The sequence below is a fragment of the Trichomonas vaginalis genome, chromosome I (assembly GCF_026262505.1).
Source record: "Trichomonas vaginalis G3 chromosome I, whole genome shotgun sequence".
In the NCBI taxonomy this organism is placed as follows: domain Eukaryota; phylum Parabasalia; order Trichomonadida; family Trichomonadidae; genus Trichomonas; species Trichomonas vaginalis.
The window spans coordinates 6,269,591-6,289,585 of record NC_067203.1 but is presented as its reverse complement, the minus strand read 5'-3'; the positions used below and the strand labels follow the sequence as shown (position 1 = coordinate 6,289,585).

General features: G+C 35.7%; 15 protein-coding genes and 3 pseudogenes across 18 annotated transcripts, besides 1 other annotated feature; 9 read left to right on the top strand and 9 right to left on the bottom strand.

Moving 5' to 3' along the window:
* Positions 1-443: 443 nt before the first annotated feature.
* Positions 444-1,956, top strand: TVAGG3_0938850 (G-protein beta/gamma-subunit complex binding; the record flags this gene model as incomplete). Its single annotated transcript, XM_001325746.2, has 1 exon — positions 451-1,695. One exon carries the CDS (start codon positions 451-453, stop codon positions 1,693-1,695), a length of 1,245 nt encoding a protein of 414 aa, XP_001325781.1.
* Positions 1,957-3,153: 1,197 nt separating this feature from the next.
* TVAGG3_0938840 (uncharacterized protein) lies at positions 3,154-3,982 on the top strand (the record flags this gene model as incomplete). Its single annotated transcript, XM_051252839.1, has 1 exon — positions 3,154-3,982. A coding segment is annotated over one exon (829 nt), but the record flags the coding sequence as incomplete, so codon positions are not given.
* Positions 3,983-4,002: 20 nt separating this feature from the next.
* On the top strand, positions 4,003-4,811 carry TVAGG3_0938830 (uncharacterized protein; the record flags this gene model as incomplete). Its single annotated transcript, XM_051252838.1, has 1 exon — positions 4,003-4,811. A coding segment is annotated over one exon (809 nt), but the record flags the coding sequence as incomplete, so codon positions are not given.
* Positions 4,812-5,329: 518 nt separating this feature from the next.
* TVAGG3_0938820 (uncharacterized protein) lies at positions 5,330-5,575 on the bottom strand (the record flags this gene model as incomplete). The annotated part of the gene is made up of 1 exon (XM_001285141.2): positions 5,330-5,575. One exon carries the CDS (start codon positions 5,573-5,575, stop codon positions 5,330-5,332), a length of 246 nt encoding a protein of 81 aa, XP_001285142.1.
* Positions 5,576-5,605: 30 nt separating this feature from the next.
* TVAGG3_0938810 (uncharacterized protein) lies at positions 5,606-5,869 on the top strand (the record flags this gene model as incomplete). Its single annotated transcript, XM_051252837.1, has 1 exon — positions 5,606-5,869. The coding sequence occupies one exon, from the start codon at positions 5,606-5,608 to the stop codon at positions 5,867-5,869; it is 264 nt and encodes an 87-aa protein (XP_051078411.1).
* A 49-nt stretch (positions 5,870-5,918) lies between these two features.
* Positions 5,919-6,620, bottom strand: TVAGG3_0938800 (cytochrome B-C1 complex subunit 6, mitochondrial family; the record flags this gene model as incomplete). The annotated part of the gene is made up of 1 exon (XM_051252836.1): positions 5,919-6,620. The coding sequence occupies one exon, from the start codon at positions 6,618-6,620 to the stop codon at positions 5,919-5,921; it is 702 nt and encodes a 233-aa protein (XP_051078410.1).
* A 317-nt stretch (positions 6,621-6,937) lies between these two features.
* On the bottom strand, positions 6,938-7,237 carry TVAGG3_0938790 (uncharacterized protein; the record flags this gene model as incomplete). The annotated part of the gene is made up of 1 exon (XM_051252835.1): positions 6,938-7,237. A coding segment is annotated over one exon (300 nt), but the record flags the coding sequence as incomplete, so codon positions are not given.
* A 171-nt stretch (positions 7,238-7,408) lies between these two features.
* Positions 7,409-7,652, bottom strand: TVAGG3_0938780 (uncharacterized protein; the record flags this gene model as incomplete). The annotated part of the gene is made up of 1 exon (XM_051252834.1): positions 7,409-7,652. A coding segment is annotated over one exon (244 nt), but the record flags the coding sequence as incomplete, so codon positions are not given.
* A 248-nt stretch (positions 7,653-7,900) lies between these two features.
* On the top strand, positions 7,901-8,485 carry TVAGG3_0938770 (uncharacterized protein; the record flags this gene model as incomplete). The annotated part of the gene is made up of 1 exon (XM_001578937.2): positions 7,901-8,485. One exon carries the CDS (start codon positions 7,901-7,903, stop codon positions 8,483-8,485), a length of 585 nt encoding a protein of 194 aa, XP_001578987.2.
* A 28-nt stretch (positions 8,486-8,513) lies between these two features.
* On the bottom strand, positions 8,514-8,714 carry TVAGG3_0938760 (uncharacterized protein; the record flags this gene model as incomplete). The annotated part of the gene is made up of 1 exon (XM_051252833.1): positions 8,514-8,714. One exon carries the CDS (start codon positions 8,712-8,714, stop codon positions 8,514-8,516), a length of 201 nt encoding a protein of 66 aa, XP_051078407.1.
* Positions 8,715-11,449: 2,735 nt separating this feature from the next.
* Positions 11,450-12,391, top strand: TVAGG3_0938750 (organellar and viral DNA polymerase type B; the record flags this gene model as incomplete). Its single annotated transcript, XM_051252832.1, has 1 exon — positions 11,450-12,391. One exon carries the CDS (start codon positions 11,450-11,452, stop codon positions 12,389-12,391), a length of 942 nt encoding a protein of 313 aa, XP_051078406.1.
* Positions 11,450-19,995: part of a mobile genetic element that runs on past the window's edge.
* TVAGG3_0938740 (organellar and viral DNA polymerase type B) lies at positions 13,503-14,111 on the top strand (the record flags this gene model as incomplete). The annotated part of the gene is made up of 1 exon (XM_051252831.1): positions 13,503-14,111. One exon carries the CDS (start codon positions 13,503-13,505, stop codon positions 14,109-14,111), a length of 609 nt encoding a protein of 202 aa, XP_051078405.1.
* On the top strand, positions 14,201-15,025 carry TVAGG3_0938730 (KilA, N-terminal/APSES-type HTH, DNA-binding family; the record flags this gene model as incomplete). The annotated part of the gene is made up of 1 exon (XM_051252830.1): positions 14,201-15,025. The coding sequence occupies one exon, from the start codon at positions 14,201-14,203 to the stop codon at positions 15,023-15,025; it is 825 nt and encodes a 274-aa protein (XP_051078404.1).
* On the bottom strand, positions 15,998-16,474 carry TVAGG3_0938720 (annotated as a pseudogene). Its single transcript has one exon. A coding segment is annotated over exon 1 (477 nt).
* Positions 16,510-16,960, top strand: TVAGG3_0938710 (annotated as a pseudogene). The gene has a single exon. A coding segment is annotated over exon 1 (451 nt).
* TVAGG3_0938700 (protein of unknown function, DUF4108 family) lies at positions 16,977-17,396 on the bottom strand (the record flags this gene model as incomplete). The annotated part of the gene is made up of 1 exon (XM_051252829.1): positions 16,977-17,396. The coding sequence occupies one exon, from the start codon at positions 17,394-17,396 to the stop codon at positions 16,977-16,979; it is 420 nt and encodes a 139-aa protein (XP_051078403.1).
* Positions 17,434-18,667, bottom strand: TVAGG3_0938690 (annotated as a pseudogene). Its single transcript has one exon. A coding segment is annotated over exon 1 (1,234 nt).
* TVAGG3_0938680 (uncharacterized protein) lies at positions 18,696-19,493 on the bottom strand (the record flags this gene model as incomplete). The annotated part of the gene is made up of 1 exon (XM_051252828.1): positions 18,696-19,493. The coding sequence occupies one exon, from the start codon at positions 19,491-19,493 to the stop codon at positions 18,696-18,698; it is 798 nt and encodes a 265-aa protein (XP_051078402.1).

Here is a 19,995-nt window from a genome sequence, read left to right as displayed (position 1 = left end):
TGGGTGCACGAATAAATGAGAATAATGAAAGGTATTCTCAAATGATTGTAAAAATATAAAATATTTTATATATTTTGAACTTAGCACATTATATTCTATAATTGAAAGAGGAATCAAATTTATATTTGCCTCGATTCACTTTCAAATTCAATTTCTCCGGTCGCATATCTTCATATTATTTAATATTGATGATTTACTTTACGCAAAATTGCTACTCACATCCGAAATGAACTATTTGGTAATATAAAATTTTATATTTCTTGAGAAATTTTAATAATTTACTATTCAGACACTTTTTGATAGCTCGCCACTTTTTCCTTTAGATTTCAAATAAAAAAAGATGATATTTAAGTCAAACATAATATAAAACATCAACCCCTCATTTACTTTTTTAAGGGGAAAATAATCGCGTATTAGTTCTCAAAATGCAAAAAACCGTCATATTTAAAAATGGGTTGTGGAAGTTCAACGCCGGAAGAAAAAGTTTCGAAGCAAAGCATAGAAACAGCTCCAAAAGCAGAACAGCTAAAGCCCGCACCAGCACAAAATCAGCCTAAAAAAGAAGATTCAACTCCAAAACCCGCTCCACCACCACCGGCAAATCCACAACCAGAGCCACCAAAACAAGCTGCTCCAACACCTCAACCGGAACCAAAGCCAGAACCAACTCCAGCACCACCACCAAAACCACAACAAGAAAAAATTGTTACAAAAGGTGTCAAAGATGACTCTGGAGATGCTTATGGCCTTCTCCTTTGCGGTGCTGGTGAATCTGGTAAGACAACATTCACAAGACAATTACGTATTAAATATTTAGACGAATTTACTTCATCAGAGCGCCAAAACTTCGTAGCTACAATGCGCGGAAATATGATTGAAGCAATGCAAACACTCCTTGTCTGGCTTGAGCGCCAGCGGCTCGAGCTAGAAAACGAAGATCTTCAAGATCTTGCTTATGAGATTTCCCAGATGGACGCATTCAGCTGCGAATTCACTGAGGAAATTGCTGAGCAGCTCAAGGAATTGTGGCAGGATGGCTCGATTCAAGAGGCATTCAGCCACAAAGACGAAACAATTATTCCCGATCATATGGACTACTTCTTCAACAAAATCGACAAAATTGTTCAGGAGGACTTCCAACCATCCGATGAGGATATCTTAAAGGCACGTATTCGTACAATTGGCATCGATAAAGTCACAATTAACTGTGATGATGCTTTAATTAGAATTTACGATGTTGGTGGTCAGAAATCAGAACGTTCTAAGTGGGAGAAATGCATGAGCGAGGTCCAGGGTGTTATTTTCTGCGTTTCATTCGCTGAATTTGATAAACCTATGTTCGAATCTCCAGAAATACCTCGTATTCAGGATGCTCTCTCTATTTTCGAACAAGTTACTCATAAGGAGAAATTCCAGAACGCTCCTTTCTTCGTACTTTGTAATAAATACGATGCATTCTCAGATCGCATTAAGAATACAGACGCTTTCTCAAAGACATTCCCACAGTACCAGGGTAACCCGCATGACCCAGATGAGTGCGCTAAGTTCATGACAGAGCTCTTCTTAGAAAAGGCAAGGCCAGATGTAGCTACTCGACCAATTAATACATATAAACTTATCGCACTTGATAGCGATAATGTTGTCCAAACTACTAACCAGATTTGCAAATACATTCGCGAACACTATTTTGAATAAATGCTTTTTTAGATATTTCCCATTTATATTCATCATAAAACTATTTGGAATAATTAATCATATATTTCATGTGCATGTCTCCCAGAATGGCATATTGTTCCCCACTCATAACTTGAATGCGGAACTTTGACCGCCAAGAATCTTCAACTAAGGGTTTCGTTTTGCTAAAATTGTCACTTTTATAGCATATTTGTTTTTGGATGTTTTGCGAAACCAAAAAAAACTATGATATACAATGTGTGTGTAAAGAAAATACTTTATTTACTAGTTAAAAAATCATTTGGTATTGATCAAGTTATTTTTTCTGGATAAGATATTATATGGATAATTGGATAGAAAATACAATTATATAATCTTGTACCTGGTTTAATTAAGCTAATTGTCATCAGAAACTTGTAATTTTTATGAATTTCAGATTTTCTTTTCATTACTGCTTTTCTTAATAGGTCAAGTTCTTATTTACGTTATAAAGTATGATATTTACAAATATCAAGTTATCGTGTTTTTTGAGAAATTATGAGAAACAAACAAAAATGAAAAAGATAGGAATAGCAATGAATAGTGATGTGGGTATAGAAAATGTAAGAGATATGAATGCAAAGCAATCAGTATTTAGGACATTGACCATAGATTTCGAAAAAAAAATGCTGCATATTGAGCGAAAACTATGATTATATTATAAGGCTGTCATTTAAAGCATAATGAAACTATTCCCTTTTCATTTTAATCGAATAAGATAGTAAAGATTTTTGAATTAGCTAGAAACTGATGAGATGTTTTCACAAATCAGATTTTTAATCTCTATAATGCATAATTCACTCAATATCTCAATTTTGATATTGCGAGATATTTTTGCTATCGGTTTCGCAATTTTGACACAATAGCAAGAGGGTTCTATAAGCATTATTATCAACGTAGAATCTGAATATCATATCAGAAAATGTCGCAAATCTGACATTTACCCGACCAAATAGCAAAAATAATTGAATACTTTTCGCAAAAACTTTAAAAATCGATAAAAATATGAAATATAGATATTAAAGAGACTTTTTATATAATATTAGGTCAGGTATGAGGGGCTTCCAGGGGCTGCGCCCCTTCTAGCCCTGAAGATGTTTAGTATAAATGAAGTTTATATTTGGAGGGCTTCCAGGGGCTGCGCCCCTTCTAGCCCCTAAGAATTTTGCCCAAGACCCAAGAGGAGGACCGAACCCCAGCCGACCAGCCGGTGATAAAAACCAAAACCGTTTTTAAAAAGTGACAGACAACTCCGTTTTTTAAAAGTGACGAAAAACCGATAGAAGAAGAAAAACCAAAAACTGAAGATAAACCAAAACCAAAGTTTAGTTTCCAAACTAAACCAAGTCAACCTTCATTAGCTGGTATGGGTTGGCGTCAAAGACTTATGGCAGCAGGCGGTTATGTAAAGTAAAGAAATATTTTTTTATTTTTATAAAAATGCCCCCATATAGAATGGATAGAAAGTCTGCTAGAATAAAAGCAGAGTTGCAAGGATATGGTTGGAGAGTTTCGAAGAAGTTTAAATATAGGAAGGGAAGACCCATAAAAGTCTATGACAAATTGTCTGGTCTTCGCTACGAAATGGATTTGGAAACAGCACGTGCCAATTATCCAAACAGACTAGAGAGGTTAGAAGAAGAACGTCTTATGGACATGCCTTTCGATGTTAGTGAACCTCAAGTTGAAGGACACGACGGCTTTGCCAGATTCTACTGGAAACATGACGAACAATTGCATCCTTTGAGAAGGAAAAAAGGTAGTGCAGAGGATGGTCATGCTCCCATGGAAAGAACAAGATATGCATATGAAAAGTATCGTGAAGTTAGAAGTCAAATTACATCTGGTCGAACCTTTACAGTAAACTTTGACGAAGGAAAGAACAAAGAAGGCTTCATGGGTGTACTTGCTGCAATTCAAGACGGAAATAAGAAAGGACACAATCTCAGATTGACCATAACAGATTTGGATGGTCACATTTACTATGCACATGGCAATGAACAAACAGCCGCAAAACTTCTTGACGCTTTCAAGACTACAAAGAGAGAACAAATGGTTGACTCCGACTCAGACATTTTGAATGCAATTGAAGGAATTGCAAGTGTCAATTTCGAATGGTACCAACCTAACCCTCAAGCAGTCAGACAACATGCTGGATACTTCCCGTTCATAAATAAGTCTGACATTGACTTGACAAGGTATGGAATTTACAATTCAATTGAAACAATTGTCAACGAACCTTGCATTCTTACATGTCTCAGGAACTCTGGTCTTGTTACAGATGAGAAGATGAAGTATCTTGAGTCATGTGTGAAGACAAGGTACATTCTCAGAGGTCAATTGGCAAAAATTGCACCGTTGGCAAATGTCAATATCCGAGTCAACATACCTACAGCTAAAGGTTCTTCACATGACGACTATGTTGTTGACAAAGACTTACCATGGTTGAAGATTGTAATTGTCCACAACCACTTCATGTTGAACGAAAGTCTTACAAACCCATTGTTCGGAAAAGGCAAGTGCAACATTGTCAGAGCTGTAAACATTCTTTTCGAGAAAGGTTTGTTGGAACCAATTCCAGATGACAAGCTGACAGAAACTTTTGTACCAAAAGACGAAACAAACTTTTCACTGTTAGCAAGACCAAAAGTTGTTCCAGACAAAGTTCTAGTACAAAAGAAGTACACAATTCCACAAGGAGTTGGATTGTTCGGATACCAACCTGAACCAGAAGAACTTCCAATGAGGTTGCAAGAACTTCAAGATGCTATAAATAAACTTCCATTGAGACATCCAATTGACGTCAAATTGTATTGGAGAGCATCTGAGTTAGGTCAGAAGGTTTTATATGAAACAGGTTGCTTCGACGATGTTTATGAGATAACAGGAGAAGTTTCTCAGAAGATAAGAGACTCACTTGAATTTCCACAAACTGGACCAATTGGTTGCGACAAGTTCGACTCAAACGAAAAGATATACTATGTCGACCTTAACGCTGCATACATGAGGTTTGTCCAATATATTCCGACTGGAATTCCAAACGAAGATGGTGAGTTCCCGGGAAGGAACTATACAGTTGGAAAAGTCATACAACAACTGTATGATATTAGGAAGGCTTCAAACCCCAAACTTGCAATGACACTCAAATTGCTTATGAATTCGACATGGGGATATTCCATTAAGAAACCTCAAGAGATGAAGAGTAAACATTATGAGAAGGTCGACAACTTTGTTGAAAGGTTTTCTCCTTTTGTTTTGAAGTACGAATTCACTCAAGGTCAAAGTGGCTTAGTAACCACATTAAAACCTATTGTCGAACATTGGTCTTACCCTCAGTTCGCAAAGACAGTCCTTGACAACTACAAAAAATTCTTCTCCGAAGTCAAATCCAAAGTCAAGGTTTACTATGAGAACATTGACGCACTCATGACGAACGAAGAAGGCTATAACAAACTCATTGAAATGGGTTTAGTCGGTGAAAAGATGGGCTGTTTTAAGCTAGATAAGGTATTTTCCGAAGTTCATGTCCTCTCCAAGCGTAAGTACTGGGGTGTTAAAGAAGATGGTGAAATAGTTAAACATTGCATGAAATAAAAAATTTTTATTCGAATTTGAATTAAAATGTGGGAATTCTTGGGAACGGGAAAGGCTTATTTACTTGAGGAACAGGTAAAGGTGGTGGAGGTGGAGGTGGTGGCAACCAGTCCATTTTATATTCCTTCCTAGCTAATTTCCGTTTAATTTCATGGTCGCCCTCGGAGTCTTTGAATCGGACAGGTCGAGTTACACCATTCTTGGTCTCAAACTCATATATAACCTGTTTGTCTGTATTTTCGTCGACTATGGCACGAGACACGAACATTGACCAAACGGACAAAAAGTGTCATTTCGGATGGTCAAGCAGCCAATCGCATTCGAGCACTTCGAAGAAGCCTTACGTTCCAAGGGAGAGGGTGTCTGGTGCAAGGCAGAGGTCATGAGACTCTACGAGCAGTACATCCTCAATGCCTGGGAGGACAAATCGTCCTTGAATTGGCAATTCTACCAACTCCTCTGGGACGACCTCCTACGCAACTGGGATAACGAAAGAACCCAATTCAAAGGTCGGGAGCTAATTTTCCAAATTACCATTAATAGTGCCTACTTATCCAACTAAACACTTAAATTTACTTGGGGTTTCCCCCTAAAATAATTTTTTTTTACTCTTAGAACCACTCGAGGTTCTCCTTACGGTTGTTGAGCTTGTCACCGTCAATGTGTCTGACCTTCGTCTTCTTGCCTGGATTTGGAACCCATTGAATTGCGACAAGCTTGCCCATGGAGATTGAACCGCGATTCCGAAGGTTAAGGTTCAAGTGTCCCAAGTTGTTGAGGACTGGGGTAAGAACCTTGCCTGTCTCCTTGTTGCGGATTTGGTATGGGTAGGGTTGGGAAATTTCGTAACCGTCATCGGCAACAAGGGTTGCCCATGTAGCGGCTTCAGGAACTTCTTCGTGTTTCTCTTCTTCCTCTTCTTCCTCTTCTTCCTCTTCTTCCTCGACAATTCCTTCTTCAATTTGGTACTCACGAAGTACGGTGTTGCATGTTCTGTCCTTTCCGAGTACCTTCCAGATGGCGTCTATCTCTTCGAAGAAACGGTAGATGAGTCTGGCAAGGTCTCGGTTCTCTATGTTGTATTGGCGCAAGGTTTCCGCGAAATCGTTCAGGACTTTCTTATTGGAAGCTTGGTTCGTGAGGACTTCGACTTTGAGATTGGTTATCTCTTCCATAAGACTACTTTGGAGAGTCTGAATGGTGTTTGACAGATGAGCGTTCAATTGGGCAATTTGAATTTGAACTGGGCGCTTGTCTGGCAACCTTGAAAGGACATCTGCCATTGAGTTTGGCTTCGGTGCTTGTTCGGACATCGAAAAATGAAGTGGTTTGAGAATGGCGGTTTTACTTCAAAAAGCTTGTTATGACAGTTATGTCATACAACAAGTTTAAAATAATATCTTGTTCTTCTTCTGAACGTTTGTTGTCTCTTCCGATAAAAGTTTGGAACATGAGAACCAAAAAACGTTTTTTGAGATTGTGGAAGAGTTCAGGCAAACGTTCATATTCCGGATATGTTGGGAGCAGTTTCGAAACATCTGAGCTGACTTTCGGACAAAATTGGGACAATGTCAACAAATTCATCTTTGGTCGGACTGCTTGAAGGTAAGTCCCTTACATGTAAGTAGCTCTGGTAAAGTCTTCTCATTTCTGCTAACTTTTGGAGTATAGCTTCGTAGTTTAGAAGTTTTAATTTTAATTGTCTTATTCCACTCTTGACATCTAAACGGTAACTATCCATGAGGTCAAGAGTAGCTTTGGTAGCTTTAAGTGGAGCTATCTGTTCCTTGACTTCTGCAATTTTGGTTGCAATTGTGATTTGAGCTCCTTCAAGTTCGCCGTCTATGTCGTTCTCAACGTCTTCAAGCATGGCTTGAAACTCTTCATCGGTCCATTGAGATTGGTGTGGGACGAATTTAACTTGCTTCATTCAAAAAATGAAAAAAATGTTTTTACTCTAAACGTTAAGGTTTACTGAACTGGTTGGATGTCGCCTTCACAGGTTATGTAGAACGGCTGACCCGAGAAGTGAAGGAGAGACTGAATTGCCAATTTCATATGGGGTAGGGGTTCTCCTTGTTTGGTATTTTTATCCAAGGACGTTTGTTTAGGAACTTAACAAGAGCTTCTCTTTTGGCGTCCTTTATGCCATCGTAGGCTGTCCCGTCTGGTATTTGAATTGGAATTCCAGTCGAAGTCTCGAGCTGAAGTGTAGACCTTCCAGAAATAGTGGTGAACTTGACCTTGGGCTTCATGACCTTGCGCAAGTAGTCTTTTACGCAGTCGTTAATTTCAATTAGGTAAATTGCCTCGTCAAATCCTTCTGGCATTCCGAGTCCTTCCATCCGACAGGAAAATATTTTCCCGACAAACTGGAAAAAATTTTCCTTCCGACAGAAAAAATTTTTCCTTCCGACAGGAAGAACTCTTCCAGTTGTCCGTCCGTAAACCATTCAAATTTTCGAAAATTGAGAACTTTTTGGTCGAACTTCAGAAAAAGTTTTTCCTTCCGACAGAAAAAGTTCTTCCTTCCGACAGAAAAAGTTCTTCCTTCCGACAGGAAAAGTTCTTCCTTCCGACAGGACACAAACGGATGACTGACGTTCCTCTTCCTGAACGCCTTCCAAAGCCAGAAGAACCGAAAGCTGCAGAACCACAACAGTCTCCTCAGCAACCTCAGTTCCAGCAAGTACCTCCGAATTACTACCAATTTCCACCTCAAGGTTACTACCTACCACAAGGCTTCCCGAACTACCCTCCTCAGCCTATGCCTTACTTCCCCAACCCTTGGATGTTCCAGCAAGCTCCACCCCAGCAATTCCAATCTCAGTCCAAATCGAAGAGAGACCGAGAGTTCGAAGAAGGTCTGAACCGTTTACGCAAAGAGTATGCTACTGCCCCTATGGAAGACGACAGGCTTTCAGTCTCTTCCCTCAAATCGACCGATTCGACTCGTACCACAGATTCGGTTCGTGACCGTGAAGACTACCTCAAGCAGTCTGAGAGACTCTTCATCCTACAATCATTTACAGTTGGAGCTCTCAAGAACATGCGCAATTACGAAGGTCAGACACCAGCTGGAGACCGCAAAACAGACGTACTCGCAAGAGCCGTCCAACTGGTCAAGACAAAGACTGAGATAGTCGACTTCATTCTTGCAGCTTGCCCATACAAGTAAAAAAATAAACAATTACGAGTTAAACTTTTTACTCTTTCTTTTCTGAGTTGTTTAGAGCTGGTTTCTCTTGTAGAAACCTTTCGTACTCTTCCATGGTCATGTAATTGCGAATTTGGTACGCAATTCCAGGTTCGTTGTTTTTGAACCTGATGTATGTAACGCTTCCATCCTCCTCAGGGAAGTAAGCTGCTAACATCTGACCAAGTTTTCTCGGTGACTCGGAGCTCATTAAAAATGTCACTTTTTAAACGTTAAGTTTTTAGTCTTATTTTACCCTTTGTTTACCCTTTGTTTGTCAAGGTAGTATTGGAGTGCAATTTCTCCAAATTCTCTGTGTCGGAGTTCTTCAGCATTTTCCAAGGTGTACCTGGAGAACTCAAAGAAGTTGTCAAGAAGATACTGCCATGCTGCTCTTCTGAGTTCGTCGGTATTTTGGAAGTGTTGCACCTTCGAGTCTTCGGACATGAAAAAATGACACTTTTTCTATTAAACCGTTTTGGCATTTCTCATGAGTGAGTATAGTTCTGCCGAACCATTGGAAGAGAAGAAGTACCCTTGCTGGCAAAAGACAAAAATAGTTGCCTTAGTTGTCATTGCAATTGTACTCGTAATTGAATTCATTGTACTTCTCTTCACGTACATAAAACTCAGCAATGGTATTTGCTTTAAGAAGCTACCATCTTACTAAGACTAAACACTTAGATTTTTCAAGCTTGACTTTTTACAATTTGAATTTTGTTGCTGAATTCAGTAAAAATAATGTTTAGGTGAAGAGGTGAGATCTCACCCGTTTTCTCACCTCTTTTCTCACCTCATGAATTTGTCATGACTTCTTCGTAAACTAAACGTAAATGTTTTGTGAAGAATATAGCAACCGTCTGAATTCCGGCGGTTGGTTTTTATACAAAATTCATGCGGGAAATTCTTGAGTTTTGGTTGAAAGAATACGGTGGAGCCAAAAGTGGCTCGACCTCAAAACAAGCATTTTATGAGCTTACAAAGGGTGTTATGAATGAATTCAGCAACATACATCCTGACCTCGTTCATTTTGTTGCTAAATTCAGTAAAAATAATGTTTAGGTGAAGAGGTGAGATCTCACCTGTTTTCTCACCTGTTTTCTCACCTCTTGAATTTTCATGATTTCATCGTACATGTTTTGTCGAAACTTCTTCATCGTACATGCTTTGTCAAGACTTCTTCGTAAATGTTTTGTCAAGACTTCTTCGTAAATGTTTTGTCAAACATGAACGTAAATGTTTTGTCAAGACTTCTTCATCGTAATGAGCGTAAATCAGACAAAAATATATTTTATGTTAACATGTTAGATCTAACACGTTTTCTAACCTCATGAATTTGTCAAGACTTCTTCGTACATGTTTTGTCAAGACTTCTTCGTACATGCTTTGTCAAGACTTCTTCGTAAATGTTTTGTCATGATTTCATCGTACATGTTTTGTCAAGACTTCTTCGTACATGTTTTGTCAAAACTTCTTCGTAATGAGTGTAAAGGACCCAAAAATAATGTTTAGGTGAAGAGGTGAGATCTCACCCGTTTTCTAACCTGTTTTCTAACCTCTTGAATTTTCATGAATTTCCTTAAGATAGAAAAAATAAAGTTAGTTTTATTTTTTTATTTTGTATAAAAGATATTTCAGGGATTTTTTTGACGAAGTGTTAATGTTCACTTCGTCAAAAAATAACAGTTATCTAATGAAAAAGTGAAAGTTATTCTTCATTTTTTTGTATGTAAGATATGATTTCAGGGATTTTTTTGACGAAGTGTTAATGTTCACTTCGTCAAAAAATAACAGTTATCTAATGAAAAAGTGTCATTTTTTTGTATTTTTTTGTATTTGACGAGAATGTCGGGTAGATGGTTAGATCTAACACGTTTTCTAACACGTTTTCTAACCTCTTGAATTTGTCATGATTTCATCGTAAATGTTTTGTCATGACTTCATCGTAAATGCTTTGTCAAACATGAGCGTAAATGCTTTGTCAAACATGAACGTAAATGTTTTGTCATGACTTCATCGTAAATGTTTTGTCGAAACTTCTTCGTAAATTCTATGTCAAACATGAACGTAAATGTTTTGTCAAACATGAACGTAAATGTTTTGTCAAGACTTCTTCGTAATGAGTGTAAAGGACCCAAAAATAAAGTTTATGTTAGAATGTTAGATCTAACACCTTTTCTAACACGTTTTCTAACATGGTCTAAAACTCTCGAAAATCATGAAATTTACACCAAAAAATAATGTTTAGGGTAGATGGTGAGATCTCACCTGTTTTCTAACACGTTTTCTAACATGGTCTAAAACTCTCGAAAATCATGAAATTTACACCAAAAATAAAGTTTATGTTAGAATGTTAGATCTAACACCTTTTCTAACACGTTTTCTAACATGGTCTAAAACTCTCGAAAATCATGAAATTTACACCCAAAAATAAAGTTTATGTTAGAATGTTAGATCTAACACCTTTTCTAACACGTTTTCTAACATGGTCTAAAACTCTCGAAAATCATGAAATTTACACCAAAAAATAATGTTTATGTTAGAATGTTAGATCTAACACGTTTTCTAACCTGTTTTCTAACCTCTTGAATTTTCATGACTTCTTCGTAAATGTTTTGTCAAGACTTCTTCGTAAATGTTTTGTCAAGACTTCTTCGTAATGAGTGTAAAGGACCCAAAAATAATGTTTATGTTAGAATGTTAGATCTAACACGTTTTCTAACACGTTTTCTAACCTCTTGAATTTTCATGACTTCTTCGTAAATGTTTTGTCAAGACTTCTTCGTAATGAGTGTAAAGGACCCAAAAATAAAGTTTATGTTCGAATGTTAGATCTAACACGTTTTCTAACACGTTTTCTAACCTCTTGAATTTTCATGAATTTTCCCGAAATAAAAAATAAAGTTAGTTTTATTTTTTTTATTTTTTTTATTTTGTATAAAAGACATGATTTCAACAATCGGCACAACAACAGTTCAAACAACAACAGCACCAAACTCGTTAGTTATGAATCCTACGTCAATGTTGGTAGAGATGAAAAACTTCATTCCTTCTTCATATACTTTCGAAACAAAAATCCAGAAGATAAAGCAGGAATTGTTAACAAGTAATTTAGACTGTAGTGCGAAAGATGAAACAAATGAACAGTATCTTTATGACATGCAGGACATTATTGACCATTTACCCAAATTGCCTGAAATCCAACAACAAAAACTAACCATTCCCGAATTTGACGAAATTGAAGTCAAACCAACTGACTCAGTAGAAATAAAGAAGTTCATACGAAAGGTAAATTATGAATTCCTTGGTTTTCATTGCAACCATAAGGTTATGGACAAAGATTGCGACATGGTATATAAGAACATCTCTGACATATATAAATCGGTGGAGTTTAAGACATACGACAACTTTGTTTCATTAGTTGCTGAATGTGTATGGCAGATAAGAGATGAAGATAGAAGAGGCAAAGTATGGAACAAACAGATAAGACCCGCTATGTTTGAGATGAAGAGAGCAATTGACGCTTTAGTTGTTTTAGCAGGTAAGGTTTCAGAATATAACGCAAAATTGAACCCACAATGTTCTAAATGTAAAGCAGCAATGAGGAAATATAACTACTCCGTCAAAGAGATAGAAAGAATGAGAAACGACTATGCAGACTTAAAGAAAGAAGCAGAAAAGCCGGTAGAAAATAAAATGGACATGTTAGAATTTCTGAACAAAAACTATCCAACTGCTGACGATTTCCTTCTATCTGACGTCAAGAAGAAGTATAAAGAAACTTTCGGTATCGTTAAAACTTTTGACATACTGACAGAAGAAATAGAAGCTACGAAATTGTTTAGAGTCATGAACCATCGCAACATATACCATGTAAAACGCTTGTAAATAGTTATGTTAGAAAACAGGTGAGAAAACGTGTTAGATCTAACATGCTAACATAAACATTATTTTTTCTATCTTAAGGAAATTCACGAAAATTCATGAGTTTTGTGTGTTTTAGACCATGTTAGAAAAACGTGTTAGAAACGTGTTAGATCTAACATGCTAACATAAACATTATTTTTTCTATCTTAGGAAATTCACGAAAATTCATGAGTTTTGTGTGTTTTAGACCATGTTAGAAAACGTGTTAGAAAACGTGTTAGATCTAACATGCTAACATAAACATTATTTTTTCTATCTTAAGGAAATTCACGAAAATTCATGAGTTTTGTGTGTTTTAGACCATGTTAGAAAACGTGTTAGAAAACGTGTTAGATCTAACATGCTAACATAAACATTATTTTTTCTATCTTAAGGAAATTCACGAAAATTCATGAGTTTTGTGTGTTTTAGACCATGTTAGAAAACGTGTTAGAAAACGTGTTAGATCTAACATGCTAACATAAACATTATTTTTGTCTGATTTACGCTCATTACGAAGAAGTCTTGACAAAACATATACGAAGAAGTTTTGACAAAACATATACGATGAAATCATGAAAATTCATGAGGTGAGAAAACAGGTGAGAAAACGTGTTAGATCTAACATGCTAACATAAACATTATTTTTGTCTGATTTACGCTCATTACGAAGAAGTTTTGACAAAACATATACGAAGAAGTTTTGACAAAACATATACGAAGAAGTCTTGACAAAACATGTACGAAGAAGAAGTTTTGACAAAACATGTACGATGAAATCATGAAAATTCATGAGGTGAGAAAACAGGTGAGAAAACGTGTTAGATCTAACATGCTAACATAAACATTATTTTTGCTGAATTCAGCAACAAAATTCTTGATTTCAGGGATTTTTTTGACGAAGTGTTAACCTTCACTTCGTCAAAAAATGGCATATGCTTGCTTCCCTCGGAAAACCGAGAGAAGAACAGCGAGTAAGTAAAAAAACCCAGTCGCCAAAACTCTATGAAAATCGTGAATTTCCTTAAGATAGAAAAAATAAAGTTAGTTTTATTTTTTTATTTATTTTTTTATTTTGTATGTAAAGACACTTATGACAAACATTGAGTTTGAAACAGTTAGAAAGATAGACAATGACACCAAATTGGTTAGAATAGGTGATTTAAACGTAAGATACTCAAAGAAATACAACAAATATTCTTTGTCAGACATTATATCTCCATCTGGAAAGAGACCGATGGACTGGGTTAGAATTGCTTCTACTCAGAAAATTTTGACAAGAAATCCTAAGCTCATGATATCAGTAGCATTTTATGGAACAAGAGCATATCTCATTGACAAAAGTCTTATACCAATAGTTTTGTTATGGTTAGACCCAGTTGTTGGATATAACTTCATAACATATGGTTCATTCGATACGGAACGTTGCAGTGAAGGCTTACTTTACATCGTTCAGAAACCGAAGGACTTCAATACAAAGAGATATAAGATAGGAAGGACATATAATATAACTCAAAGATATGACAGTACAGTCAATAGAGTCAAGGTTGTGTTCGTTAATGATATGAGAGCTGCTGAACAGAACTACTCGAAAAGTTTGAGAAAATGTATGGTGCTCCATAAAGGTAAAGAAACGTTTAAAGTAGATGAGATAGATAAAGCTATAAAATTATTTGACGAAGTTGCTGAAAAATACATGTAAAGCGTTTATTTTTGGTCTTTTGTGAAAAGATAGAAAATAACGCTAATTTTATTTTTATTTATTTTTTAATTTTGTATGTAAAGACAGTAATGTCAACAACAGAGAACACAACAACAGTTATAGTCCATGAAGCTATAAATGAAGAATACGAGTACATACAGTTTAACAAACAACTCCGTCTCATTCGTTCGGTCAAAGATGACATGTACCAAATGCAAAGTATTTTGACGGCTTGTTTTTCTCCAGATACCAAACATACAGACGATTGGTTCAAAAACCAAAGCACACAAGAACTTTTGAGCGAAGCACAGCGAGACAGACTTTTTTCGGGGTCGCCTAAAACTCATGAAAATCGTAAAAATTTGCCAAACGGTTTGAGAGGATATTATGTACATAGACTTCTTGTAAATGCTGTTGCAATGTGGGCTTCACCTCGTTATGCTTGGAATATTTACAGACTTCTTGACGAAATTCATAGACAAGAACGTGAAGAGATGGAAAAGAAACTTCATGCAAAAGATGAAGTCATTGAAGCAAAAGACAAAAGCATTCAGAAAAGAATACAGCGTTCGGTACCAAAAGGAAAGGAAAAGAACTATAAGTATATGATTTATACTGAAGAGATGGAAAATGAAGAAGATAAAGATATGGTTATGTTGCATTTAGTCAGAAGAAACAACAAAAGCTTTTACGACCTTGCTAAGATTTACAAATCTGACAGAAATTGGTTCTATCGCGAAAACTTACCGATTTCAATGACCCCAAATGAAGATGTGAAACAAATAGTTCAAGATACGTTACCTCAAACACACTATGATATTAAAGGTTGTACAATTCTTACCTTCAAAGAAGATTTGCCATTGTTAAAGGAAAAAATAACAGAGTATTTTGACAACTTCAAACAAGTAGGGTAAATGCACTCTTTATTTTTACGCTTGACTTCAGATGGCTCAAGTAGCTCAATTAGGTAAATTGCCTCGTCAAATCCTTCTGGCATTCCGAGTCCTTCCATCCGACAGGAAAAATTTTTCCTTCCGACAGGAAAAAATTTTCCTTCCGACAGGAAGAACTCTTCCATCCGACAGGAAAAAATTTTCCTTCCGACAGGAAAAATTTTTCCTTCCGACAGGAAGAACTCTTCCAGTTGTCCGTCCGTAAACCATTCAAATTTTCGAAAATTGAGAACTTTTTGGTCGAACTTCAGAAAAAGTTTTTCCTTCCAACAGGAAAAAATTTTCCTTCCGACAGGAAAAAATTTTCCTTCCAACAGGAAAAAATTTTCCTTCCAACAGGAAAAAATTTTCCTTCCGACAGGAAGAACTCTTCCTTCCGACAGGAAGAACTCTTCCATCCGACAGGAAAAGTTTTTCCTTCCGACAGGACACAAACGGATGACTGACGTTCCTCTTCCTGAATGCCTTCCAAAGCCAGAAGAACCGAAAGCTGCAGAACTCCAGCAGACTTACTAAGACTAAACACTTAGATTTTTCAAGCTTGACTTTTTACAATTTGAACTTTGTTTGCGTAGATATGAATTCTGAAAGAAGTATGAGGGTCTTGTATGACTTTGTACTTCTCCCATAGTTCATGTCTGTCAAACTTACCTGCCATGGACTCTTTCATAAGTTCCATGAAATCGTCTTCGGACAATCCGGGGAAAAGTACAATGTCAGTAAGTATTCTCTTTACATCCTTACTTAAACTCTTGGCTGTCTGTACACAAATGACAACAGAGATGTTAAAGTGTCTGAGCTTCTTAAGAATTCGACACATATCTTGTTCTCTGTTCTTTAACAAAGGATGAGAGGCGAAATCATCTAAGATAAGAAGACATCTGTGAGGGTAAGTCTTCCAATCGTAAGATTGCAATTTCTTCGAAATGTATTCTATCTCTTTCTGTTTGTTTCTGAAGTGTTTCTTCTCTAATATTCTCTGCATTTCCTCATTAGGGTCTTTGAACTTAGAATTTATATACTCATTTATAGCATTATACTTCAAAACTCTTCTTTGGTACTTCTTTATCCAATCTAACAACTCAGTATCCTTTATACATACTAACTTAGACTTCTTTATAATATCTTTGAACGAATTGACGGTTTGGTCAAATTGACCAGAAGTCGAACAAATAACAACTAACTCATAGAATGGTTCTTCTCATCTAGTTCTTGTTGTTGTGCAGCCATTTTAAGATAAGTGAAAGTCTTACCCGACCCAGGTGGTGCAATTAGACCTGTTATACCATTCTGAGCAAATAAGAACTTGTCATGTATAGGCTTTATCTGAGCATTTTCTAACTTCCTCTTGTTCTTATTTAAAACATTCTCAAATTTCTTGTCAATGTCAGCAAACTTTTTTTCTAACATATTTTTAGAAAAATTAAAATTTTATCTTTTAGAAAATGTCTAGCGATTTCGCTATCTATATTCGAGACAAACTTTTTGACAGCAAACATCTGTCGACCATAAAATCTTACATAGTGTAAACAAGAAAGGTGAATTTGTTCTAAAGTTCTGTTTCTGGGAATATGACAAGAACCATAAAACATTAAGCAGAGCAGTCTTAAAATTTGTCAATGACAGACTTGTTGACAGAGATGACGCCTCTTGGAGAGATGAAGTCCAACAAAACTTCTTAGAATGCAAAGAAGACACATGCGCTGTTCTTGAAGATGAAATAGAAAACAGAATAGATGAGCTATTAAAGGACAAAGAACTTTTACATAAATATAGTTGCGCCAAATTTGACATAACTCCACCAGAAAAGAAGAAGAGAGAAAAAAAGAAAAGAAAGTAGAAGAAGAGAAGAAAGAACCTGAACCAGTTCCAGAGAAAAAGAAATTTGACATGTAAAAATAAAATTTTATTTTTAGAACATTTCTGGGTCAATGTCAATGTTCTCTTCCTCTTTAGGAGTAAACACTGGCTTAGACTCTAAAATCTTTTTACCCAATTTACCTTGAACTTCAACTATCTTAGACTCATAATATTCATAGTCGTCTGCTTTCTTTGGTTCATAAGGTATAACAAGTTTGTATGCTTTACCTTCTTCGAGTTTTGAGAACTTTCTGTCAAAACTTTCTTTGACTGTTAACAAACCTTCTATGTCTAAGTCTTCAAATTTCGCACCATTTTTAGTCACAATAGCAAACTTAACTGGTTCGATGTTCCAAACTTTGCTGAATGAAGACTTTTCAAAATGGTAGAAGTAAACATTCAAATATGTGAATGGGTCTAGTTCTTCTTTAAGTCCTGACATGTACTTGTTTACTGAGATGAATTTTGCCATCTTTTCTATCGGATAAAAAAATATTTTTTTTTAAAATTTACTCAGAAAAATTTTTCTTTGTATATACACCATTCTGAACATCTAAAAGACTTTTGACATTTGCCAAGAATGTTCGTTTAGAAGCTGCCATATAACCATATTCTTGACAATATTGTTTATACGAATCGTACAATGACCTTTCATCTAAACACTCAAAGTCAGTTTCATCTATGAACAGTTCATATACACTCTTGTTTGCTTCTAACAATGTTTGTCTCTCTTCGGTATGTGGAATTTGTCTTGGATTGAACTTAGAAATATCTAATGTCATAAAATATGAGAACAAGTGGTTGTAAAAGTCAGATGTCAAAGTTTCTGCTAAGTCGTCAAAATATTCTGTATCTTGCATATGAGAATCTGACGTTCTGACAACTACATATCTTCTGTCAGAACTTTCTAACTTCATCGGAACAACATTGTTTGAAACCATAATGAAGTTTGCAACATTTTCACAAACTCTTTGGTCTTTATATTTTCTTTCAACAACTCCAACTTTATCTGTTATAAGACTCTTCAAAGCATCTGAGTTCAAAACTTTTGTTGTATCTTACTTTGAAGTTCATTGCAAACTATAAGTTTCATATTCTCTATTGAGGAGTTAAATTTACCGCAGATGTTTTCTAAGTTTGTCATATTAGGGTTCGAATAACCTTCTAACAGTTTGCATAAGATATCTGTAAAGAATGTGTTCTTACCTGTTCCTTGTTTTCCAATTATAATGAGAGCAGTTTCATTTTTAGCACTTGGATGTTGTAAGATGTTTGCAAACCAACATAAGATATACTCATAAACCTTTTCGTTTCCATTGCATATAATTTCTTTGACATGGTCTAACCAAGCTTCTATAATATTTTCTTTCCATTCTACTTGTTCGTATTTATATCCAGTGAAGATAGAATAGAAGTTTGGAGAAGGTGTATAGAACTTATACCTCGAACTGAAAAATCTTCTAACTTTGACAATAAGATATCCCAAGCATCTAACATCTTCATTCCAACTTGTACAACTTTTATTTTCTTAAGTTTCTGTCTACATTCTTGTTCAGACACTATTGTTGCTCTTGGTTTGTTAAAGACAATATCCCATTCTTTCATGACATAACATTCTGGGGCAGAGTCAACATAAATGACTAAACGTTTCAAATTCTCGACTGCTTTGTTATAGTCTCTAAATGGACACATATTTCTGAATGCTTGGAAGTCATAAAAATCTGAAACATCTATTCTGTACATTTTATAAAAATAAAAAAAATATTATTTTTTATTCTTGACTTTGTTGTTGCATTTGTTGCATTTGTTGTTCTTGAGCTATTTGTTGTTGAAGTTGTTCTTGTAATACAATACTTTCACCAGTTGCATCTTCCAATTCGAAACTTTCTGCCGTCATTGACAAATACATAGGACATAAAAGTTTTACAGGAACAAAGTTTGCGTCAACTAATGTCAACGTTATACTTGCCAAAGTGTTTGAGTTCACTAAGGTTGAAAATTCTGCATTCGAATGAACAATAGGCAAACCAGCAGAGAAAGTATTGTTTATACGCATAAGTATCTTTTGGTCATAATAGTTTCTGTCGACATTCGAATAACACTTTGAACCTAAGTTTGAAACAATATATAAGATTGGTGTGCTTAATGTCAATGGAATAGACATTCCTTGTATGACACCTTTTCCTGTTATAGGAAACTGTTGGTAGTAAAAACCAGAAATAAGTTTTGTATTATAGCTCATATCGTTTATAGTAAACTCAGTCGGACATCCAAACATAATGAAACCTGCTCTAGTTGCAGCACATGTTACACCCGTACTTAAAGTATTAAATAAGTCAACAAAACCTGTTGGTGGTATATCTGAGTAAGTATCTTCAAAGGAGTATTTTTTACCATTCACAACAATAAAGTCTTCTGGTGTCAAAAGAGCAAAACAGGCTTTAGTCGTCATTGTGTTTAAGGTTAGTTTACAATATCGTCCTTGAGGACTTTGTAAGTTTGTTGTTATAGAATTATATGACTCAGGGTTTTTAGTCGTAATAGTATAAACCATTATGTCTTCTGCCATTTATATATATTTAAAAGTTTTTCTGAAAGTGGAGAAGAACTTCATCTAAACTTTCACACGGCGTTTCTTGAAGTTCTCTGTCTAAGAAGTTCAAATATTTTGTAAAGACATAGAACTTTCCTTTGTCTACACGAACAAACAAAACAGGGTCTTTCATATCGTTCAAAAGTGTGTAAAGTCCTTTACATGAAATAAAGTCTATATTATTTTTCTTCAAACATCTTTCAAGAAGTTTTGACATTTTTACTTAGCAAATAAACTTTAATGAAATGTTGTGGTCGTCAAATATTTTATAACGTCTGGGAAACTATATTTTAAGTTCAACGTTTCACCTCCTTTCATAACGTATATCTTGTCAATGACATTATATGAAACACCACAGCAACTAATGTCGGGTTCTATTTCTTTGATGTTTATATCGTCTGCCTCTGTCAAAAGTTTCAATAGTTCTTTCAAAACTTCATGAGGTGCAATGACATATTGAGTTCACTTTTACAGGGTT